At 36.4% G+C, this 7,984-nt stretch overlaps 1 protein-coding gene across 3 annotated transcripts; it reads right to left on the bottom strand.

Moving 5' to 3' along the window:
* Window positions 1–469: 469 nt before the first annotated feature.
* LOC21405708 (protein indeterminate-domain 5, chloroplastic) lies at window positions 470–6,126 on the bottom strand. Of its 3 annotated transcripts, XM_010095054.2 has the most exons (5): window positions 5,925–6,126; window positions 5,025–5,421; window positions 2,541–3,031; window positions 1,716–2,453; window positions 470–905 (listed from the first exon to the last, which is right to left on the bottom strand). In XM_010095054.2, the coding sequence occupies exons 1-4, from the start codon at window positions 6,085–6,087 to the stop codon at window positions 1,765–1,767; spliced, it is 1,740 nt and encodes a 579-aa protein (XP_010093356.2). In that variant the 5' UTR covers window positions 6,088–6,126; the 3' UTR covers window positions 470–905; window positions 1,716–1,764. The 3 variants fall into 3 exon arrangements, with proteins under 3 accessions (XP_010093356.2, XP_024019382.1, XP_024019383.1); XM_024163614.1 differs by having other exon boundaries at window positions 1,716–3,031; XM_024163615.1 differs by having other exon boundaries at window positions 1,735–3,031.
* Between the last annotated feature and the right edge of the window lie 1,858 nt (window positions 6,127–7,984).

Genomic DNA, 7,984 nt, shown 5'->3' with positions numbered 1-7,984 from the left:
GCATTGTTGGTCAAATTGAAAACGAAGTTAAAAATTTAAACGGTGTCTTTTCACGTGAGTGTTTAATAAAGATAATTCTAGTCTTTTTGCATCAAATTAAACCATTTATACACGTCACGAATGCAAATTTTTTGAAATTGGGAGACCCCCAATTTGTACCCAAAACGGTTAACTCTCAATTTTAAATAAATTTCCGCTCGTGATGAGTATATGAGGATCAATTCGATGCAAAAAAAAATATTAATTATCCTCATTAAATACTTACGTGAAAGATATAGTCTAAATTTTTAATTTTTTTAATTTGACAAACATTGTAACGAATTTCAAAGTTTAAGAAGTGAATTGACAAAAAAAAGTTAAAAAGACCAATTTGCTAAACTCGTAAAGTTGAGAGGGATCTCCATGCAAAATAGCCCTCATTTGAACGTCATAAGTTAGAACGGATATGAAATTTTTCAGAAGTACTGTCTCAAAAAGCAACTTGAAATTTTTTTTTTTTTTTTTATTATGACTTGACAATTGGATGTGTTTGGAATTTTGGAAACTTCCTATCTGCTTGGATTTTCGCAGTAACAACTAGTGCATAAAGTAACAACAATATTTCAACATACGAAAAACAGGAAAAAGATTTGTCCTCTTAAAAAAAAAAAAAAAAAAGAGTTAAAACTACGAAAGAGTTCTAGCTAGCTGCCAATGTTCAAAACCCCAGAACACTTGAGGGGCACTTGCAGCATGAAAGATAGGACACAGCTCCAAGAAGCTTAAATTGTGCTGATCCATATCACTGAGTTGTTCAAAATACTCTTCAGGACTTGAGGGTTGCTTATCTTGTCAGGAAGACGAAGGTGCGTCCCGTAGATGATCGAGAAAATTATATCGGAGATTTATCTATCATGTCTGAATTCCTGCAAAAGAAGCCACATTTAGACATTTTAACAAGTTTGTCAAGCATTTGACGCATGAAAAAGTTACACATGCAATAAGTTTATAGTTTTTGTTTCATATATTGTAATATTTGTACTAGAGAGAGGAGAAGTTGTGAAAAGGAATCTATGATTAATCCTTCTTAATTATAAAGAACTTCACAAAATATTGCTAAATCTTCTTTTCGGTTTGAAATTAATGAATGCAACTCCAAATGAGGGAATTAAGAAGAAGAAAAACAGCTAACAACAAGGAAACGATCTCCTTCCATAAGTTCATAAATTACATGTACTTCATTTTAAGAAAGTACATTCTTATGATTAAAAAAAAAAGAATTTACAAATTTGCATAGGTATTTTTTTTCTTCTTTTGGCGGCCATACAAACTTTATTTTATTTCTAGTGAAATTGTAACTGTTTAAAGAAGATATTTTTCCGCCCACCCTATGTAAGGGCACTCGTGACTAAAAAAGCAAGAAATTTGAAAAAGAAAAAGTGAAAAAACAAAATACATATATATATATATATATTAAAAGCTCAAAAGACTAAAAAACAAACGAAACCCTACATGCATACCAGACCACGAGCCGTGACTGCTCCAATGTAAGACAATGTGTCAGACAAAGAAATTTTATAAAACGAAAAATAATTTATTCTTTCAAGAAAACAAAACAAAAAACAACACAGAGCTGTAACAGTGAAAAAACCAACGCACAATTACCAAAGAAAACTAGCTCACTTTTTATCCTTCATAATCATTTAATCTAAACTACGTCACTAATTTTCACGTACCCTCTTTTTGTAGTAGTACCTTTTTTTTTTTTCTCTCCCCCTTCATTCTTTACTGAAAATTCCCACCTGATCCTCCAAAAGATTGGCTTGACGGCGCAGCATTACTCTCTGAATCCAATGAACTCATTTGCTGGTGTTGTTGCTGTTGTTGTTGTTCTGACGATCTTTTTGACGCAAATCCTCCGCTAACGCTTCTCACTATCTGTCCGACCCCAAGGAAGTCCCTCGTAAATCTATCGGATCCTCCGAGACTACTATTCATTGGGAGATTACTATTTTGTTGTAGTTTGGGCTCTTCCGTTCCGCCGCCAAATGGGGTTCCGAAGATTGACGAGTTTCCGGCGGCGGTGAAGGAGTTCATGAGGTCCTGGAGATGGCTCTGATCGTTTTGATCCGCCCCGAAAAGTCCGCTTCCTACGAACGAGGCTTTGTTGGGGCCGGTGCTGGCCGGGGAAGATGTTCCGAATGTTCGGAGGAGCGAGGCGGTGCTGTTGTTGCTCGATGTCGATCCCATCTGAGCCGCCTTTTGGAGGAGCGCGGTGGCGGACATGTGGCCGACGGCGGAGGCATGGTTGCTCTGCATTGCCCCGCTGTAGAGAGATGGGACGGCGCCAGCGCTCATTTGGTCGCTGCTGACTATGTGTCCTGAAAATATATTAGGCCCTTCCCCCGCGCCGCCACCTCCGCCACCAGCAGATGTGCCGTTTTCCGCGGAGAAATGATTGGAAATTAATAGTCCTGAAAAAAACAATGTTAGTGAAATAATGTGATAATTAATTGACATTAGTAAGTTTGCAAGAGTCTTGAAGAGGGTTAGCATAGCACCAGAAGGAGAGTTATTATTAACGTTGCTTGCATTGCTTTGAAGTTCCGAAAACTGCATTAGTCCATGAAAAGGCTTGTTTGGCAAGAACCCATGTTGATGAGATTGTTGTTGATGATGATCTTGATCATGATGGTACTGCTGGTTGGACTGATCCCCGGGCAAGAAAAAAGCGGCGGCCGACGACGGCATTGCCGAAGGCTGTTGAGGTCGAAAATTCGGTGAGAGAATGTGATGGTCGAACTGCCCGGCAGGCGGCGGCCGGTGATGGTGGTGCAAGGGGGTGCCGAGGCGGAGAACATCGCCGGATTGATTGTTCTGATGGTCTTGCAATGAAGAGATTATTTGAGGACCCAATTGGGACAATCCCAAGCTAGGTGTGTTACTTCCTCCGTACAAATTTCCTCCAATTGTGCTCAAATTGGAAGGGTGTCTTGCGCTTTCTTGAGCCAATGCATCGCAAAATGCCCGGTGAGTTATGAAACTGTCTCGCCTGAAAATATATATATATATATATATATATATATATATTGGGAAGAAAGAAATGATTGACAATATTACGTCAAAATCTCTCGTGGTAAATAGTTGTGCGGTAAAGACAAGAAGTCATGTCTATGTGTAAATAGATCGACTTGAAAGAACATGAAATTATAGTGTTGGAAGGACAATTGAAAAGGAATTACAAGTGCTTGTGATCCATTATGTTCGATGGACCATTGAAATCTCAACAAATTTATGGTCCCACACTATAGGAAAAATTCAATGGAAAAGCACAAACCCACATCATTTTTTGGGAAAAAATGTGGCGAAAATTATTACAAGGACATGAATTTCAATAGCTAGGTTAAGTTGTTAGCTTTTTTTTTTTGGGCTAATGAATTATTAGTGTCATTTTTAGTTAAGTTCCTCATTGTCCAAGAATATTATTTTTTAGTATTGAATAGATAATTCCCTAACACCGCCGACAAATAGTAATATTATGCCTAACAACTATTTATTCAGTATAGATACGAAAAATCTTCAAGGTGGCAAAGCTTAAAACCAAAAAACGAAAAAAAAAAAAAAAAAAAAAAAAAAAAAAAAAAAAAAAAAAAAGAGGAAGAAAATAATTAAAGTACTGAAACAATTAATACAGTGAAGAACTTCGCAGGAGAAAGCTCAACTAAAAGTTCCCAAAAGAGATACGAAGATATTTAATAAGGGAAATGCTAGAGAATTAATGACTTCTCTATAACTCGGAACAAAATATGATTATTAAATCAAGAAGAAAACTACCATTTTCAGAAACTAGTTGTTCAATAAATGCAACAAGAGAATGTATTCAAACACGCTGAGAAACACATGAACAATCAATCAAGAAAAACCCCTTCTGGGTTATTGTCATTTAATGCAAAACTCGTGAAACATCTGTTTTCCCAGTCGAAGAATAATTATACCCAACCCCCATTAAGGAAAAAAAAAAATCAAAACATCCCACTTTTTTTTTTTGCGTTCAATCAAAACCTCATATCCTAATTCCCTCCACTATGCCCAAATGATGAACTGTATCACCACGGGTCTTTAAAAGCTCTTCAAAACAGAAAAGCATCTGAGAAAAGCAGTTGAGACTTGAGAAAGGAAAAGAGGAGAGAGAGAGAGAGAGAGAGAGAGAGAGAGAGAGAGAGAGAGAAGGAGAGAGATTTGGTGAGAGGCTTAACGTTATCATGAAAAGAAGTACCTGCAAGAACACAGTACTGATCACATCTAGCCAACCCATAAGAGAACAAATCCTGGTAAATAAGAACGCCCCTCTCAGTACTACTCCCACCATCTCTAAATGGCATAGCAACACGTGAATATGAGGGAACGAGGGAAAAAAAAGAAAAGAAAAAAGTAAAAGAGAACGAGAAAAGGGACGGTCTTCCCGAGGCAAATGATATTGGCACTACTGTTTCTTTTAATCTTTTTTTTTGTTTTGCTAAAAAAAATGAAAATAAAAAAAGAAATTGGGTGTTTGTGATTTTGGGTATTCTGTAACCTCTTCGACCATGGCAGTTTCCAGAGATTATTCACGTGGGAGCATGTTTTCGGCTAATTTCCCTTCCTTCCTTCTAGAAAAGATTTTTGAAAACACTTTTTAAAAAAAAAAAAAAAAAAAAAAAAAAAAAAAAAGAAAACAGTACCGTGGAAACAAAAGAAAAGAAATAAAAAAACACCCATTTTGTGAGAAAACAGAAAAGTATAATTAGAACCACGTAAGTTTTAGAGGAATCTAGTAAGCGACTGAAAACCCTAAGACAAAGAAAGGCAAGCACCCGCTGAACACGAGTACGATGCTTGTCTCTCCTTCTCTCTCTTACTTCTTTCTCTTCATTCATCACCCGACTAATTGTTAGACGGGTCCAGACAGATTTCTTTTTTTTTTGGAGAAGGATTATGTTAGAATAGTAGTACAAAATTCAATATCAACAGGCTTTCTCATCATAGGTTAAGCTTTCGTTAATTACCTCGAGAAGAGAGTGCCACAGTCACATCGGTACTCTCTAGTACCGCATGTCTTGGAATGGGCTTTCCAGTCGGACTGGACGGCGTATCTCTTGGAGCACTTCTCGCACTTCCACTTCTTCTCGCCGTGCTTCCGCGAGTAGTGCTTCTTGATTCCGGTGAGGTCGCCGAGGGCCCGCGACGGGTCGTGGTGGACGCACGTCGGCTCGGGGCAGAGATAGACTTTCCGCTTCGGCTCTTTGTTGGTCTTTTGCTTAAGCTTCCAAGGCAGGTTGTGTCCTCTTCTGTGGAGCTGTAGGTTCTGTTCCCTTTGGAACCCTTTGTTGCACACCTCGCATATGAACCTGTTTGTCGCCATTAGGGTCTTGGGAGATAGTGCTATCACTTCTGCATCTGGATCTGTTAAGTGTTTTACCCATGATAAAAAATGACAAAAAAATAATAACAAAATTATTAGAAAATTCACAAGGAAAGGAAAAGAAAAGGAAAACAAAAAAAAAAACAAAAACAAAGAAGTGGACAATTAAAGTAGTCTGTATCCATTCCTTTCCCATTTGATGAATCGAGAGTAATGAGAAAATTTTGTTTTCTTTATGGGATTTTTCTAAACAAGTGCAAAAAGAAAACTGGGATTTGCTCAATTTGATTGGGGAAGTGAAACAAACCAAACAACAAAATAAAGTGATTAATGAATCTCAGTATTCATTCCTTTCCTGTTTGATGAATATCAAATTGAGACTGAAAAGTGGCTCCAAATCTAGGGTTGCTTTATGGGATTATAAAAAGAAGTGAAAAAGGAAAAAGGAGGAAAAAGAAAAAGTGGGATTTGTTTGATTTGATTGGGAAAATTATTTTTTGAATAGAGATCTTGGATTGAGAAAAGAAATGGTTGGGATACTTGCTTGGTGTTCCGGGTTGGTTTCTCTTTTTCTTCTGTGCCGAAGCTGCTTGAGCTGTTGATGAAATATTAGTTGGTGTCGTGGAATGTTGTTGTTTCATCTGGTTGTGGTCTTCTAATTCTCTATTCCCAAAAACTTGTGCCGAAGAAGAAGAAGCAGCAGCCATTTTCTCTTTTGTTTTTGCTGATGAAGAAGAAGAAGAAGGCCTTATACTTTTTTTTTTTTCCTTATATTCTTTTACTTTCTCTCTTCTCTCTGAGTTTCTCTGCTTCCCTTTTTCTCTTCTATCTGGAGCTATACCTGAATTCTAGAAACCAGCACAGCCAAACATGCAAATTGAGTGTTTTTCTCTCTAAAATCTTATCCCAAAAAGAAAAAAAAAATAAAGAAAAGGGGAAAATAAAATCCCAAAAGCCTGCTGTGATAATTAGAAGCTTTTGGGGAATCTGGGAGAACAGGAAAGCTGGCTAGAAAGAAAAATGGATTTTAGAACTAAATTGAGTTGGAACCAAGGGCTGTTTGGACAGAAAGGAAAAAGGAATCAACTCCATAGACAGACTTTGAAGCTTCTCTTCTCTGCTTTTCTATATATTTTTATTTTCCTATATATTTTTATTTTCCTAGCTAGCTGCTTTGTTTTTAAGGGAAAATGTTTTTTAGCAACCCCCCAAAAAAAGTGATATTACTTTGCTTTCTCTATCCTGATTTGGTGTCATGAGGGTACATTAACACATATACAAAAGAGAATATATTTCCCACTTCTTTTTCTTCCTTTATTGAAGTTAATTTTCCCCACCTTAAATTAAAAATGAATGTGTAAACAAAAATAATCAAAAAAAAAAATTATATTGGCAATTCGGAGAGAGAGAGAGAGAGAGAGAGGTAATGCCTTCAGGTCGGTGGACCCAATCCTAGCCGCTTAACGACATGGAATGGTGCGTGAGAGCAGCGCTAGCATGAACAGCAACCTCTCTCTCTCTTTCTCTCTCCTCTTTCTCTCTCTTATTTCGTATCTTCTCATTCACTTCCAGACAAACCTTCCTGCATCACCGATTCCAAGTGGACCTCACGGTAAAACTTTAAATATATATGTATATTATACATATATATTAAAAGCAAAATAGGAAAAGAATTAAACTAGACCCCGAGCTATAAATCAAAAGAAAGAGTTAATGAAAAAGGCATGCATTAAAAGAATTGCAATAAAATTTTGTGCTGTTTGGGATATTAAAGAACACCTGAAGAGTTGGTATACTGGCTAGGTGATAAGGTTTTGAAAATTCTGGTTTTGATGAAGTATTTGTCTGCTGAAAAATTAGCTTAAGCGCAGTGCGTACTGTTGTTAGGCTTTTTTTGGGTCAGTGATGACATGTATTTTGCAGAAGAGCTAAAAAAGGGGTCAGGCTCCTTTTGCTGGGGCTGAGCTTAATTTGGTTGGTTCAGTTACAATATGCTATGTTGCAGTCACATCAGGGCATGAATAAAATGGCAATTTTATTATTTTAAAATATTATTTATTCTTTTGTTTTTAAATAAAAAAAATAAGAAATGGGTTTAAATTAATTAAATTATCACAATCATAAGACCTAAAGAGAGACCTAATCCAACCACTATGGATAAACAATGAACAATCACCCCACACTGATTTTTAAGATTTTGCAAGTACTGCTACTACTTCTCTAGCTAATTGTTTCTATCATCACCTACTCTTTTATGTGACAGATAATTAAATTGTATCAGCCGGAGAATATTTATTTATTGTTGAGGAAAATTACAGTCAAAATTATTTAATGCTTGGTGAAATATTAGTTAAAGGGATATTAATTACCTTACTATACTTAATTAGTCAAGGGAAATGGTGTCATAATTAAGTTAACTCTGCAGTTTCGTCTTTGTGGAATTTGAATTTGTTGATTGGGACAGCTTTCATTTTCCCTCTAATTAATTAATTTCCATTTTTTGCTTTTCAAACTTTGAATGACAGTTTTTATTCCATTCCAACTAGAGTATTATTTTTCTCCTTTTCTCTCAAGGAAGAGTTCAGTTGATCAGCTATTACCTAG

The sequence above is a fragment of the Morus notabilis genome, unplaced genomic scaffold (assembly GCF_000414095.1).
Source record: "Morus notabilis unplaced genomic scaffold, ASM41409v2 Scaffold538, whole genome shotgun sequence".
NCBI lineage: Eukaryota > Viridiplantae > Streptophyta > Magnoliopsida > Rosales > Moraceae > Morus > Morus notabilis.
The sequence above is the reverse complement of the archived record's forward strand: the minus strand, read 5'-3'. Positions and strand labels throughout refer to the sequence as shown.

Bases quoted from the DNA above. Each gene is read 5' to 3' on its own strand.
- LOC21405708 (XM_024163614.1), bottom strand. From the start codon at position 6,087: ATGGCTGCTGCTTCTTCTTCTTCGGCACAAGTTTTTGGGAATAGAGAA. The intron at 5,422-5,924 runs GCAAGTATCCCA...AACACTTAACAG, and splicing joins AAACCAACCCGGAACACCAA to ATCCAGATGCAGAAGTGATA. The intron at 3,032-5,024 runs GTAATTAACGAA...ATATATTTTCAG, and splicing joins TGTGGCACTCTCTTCTCGAG to GCGAGACAGTTTCATAACTC.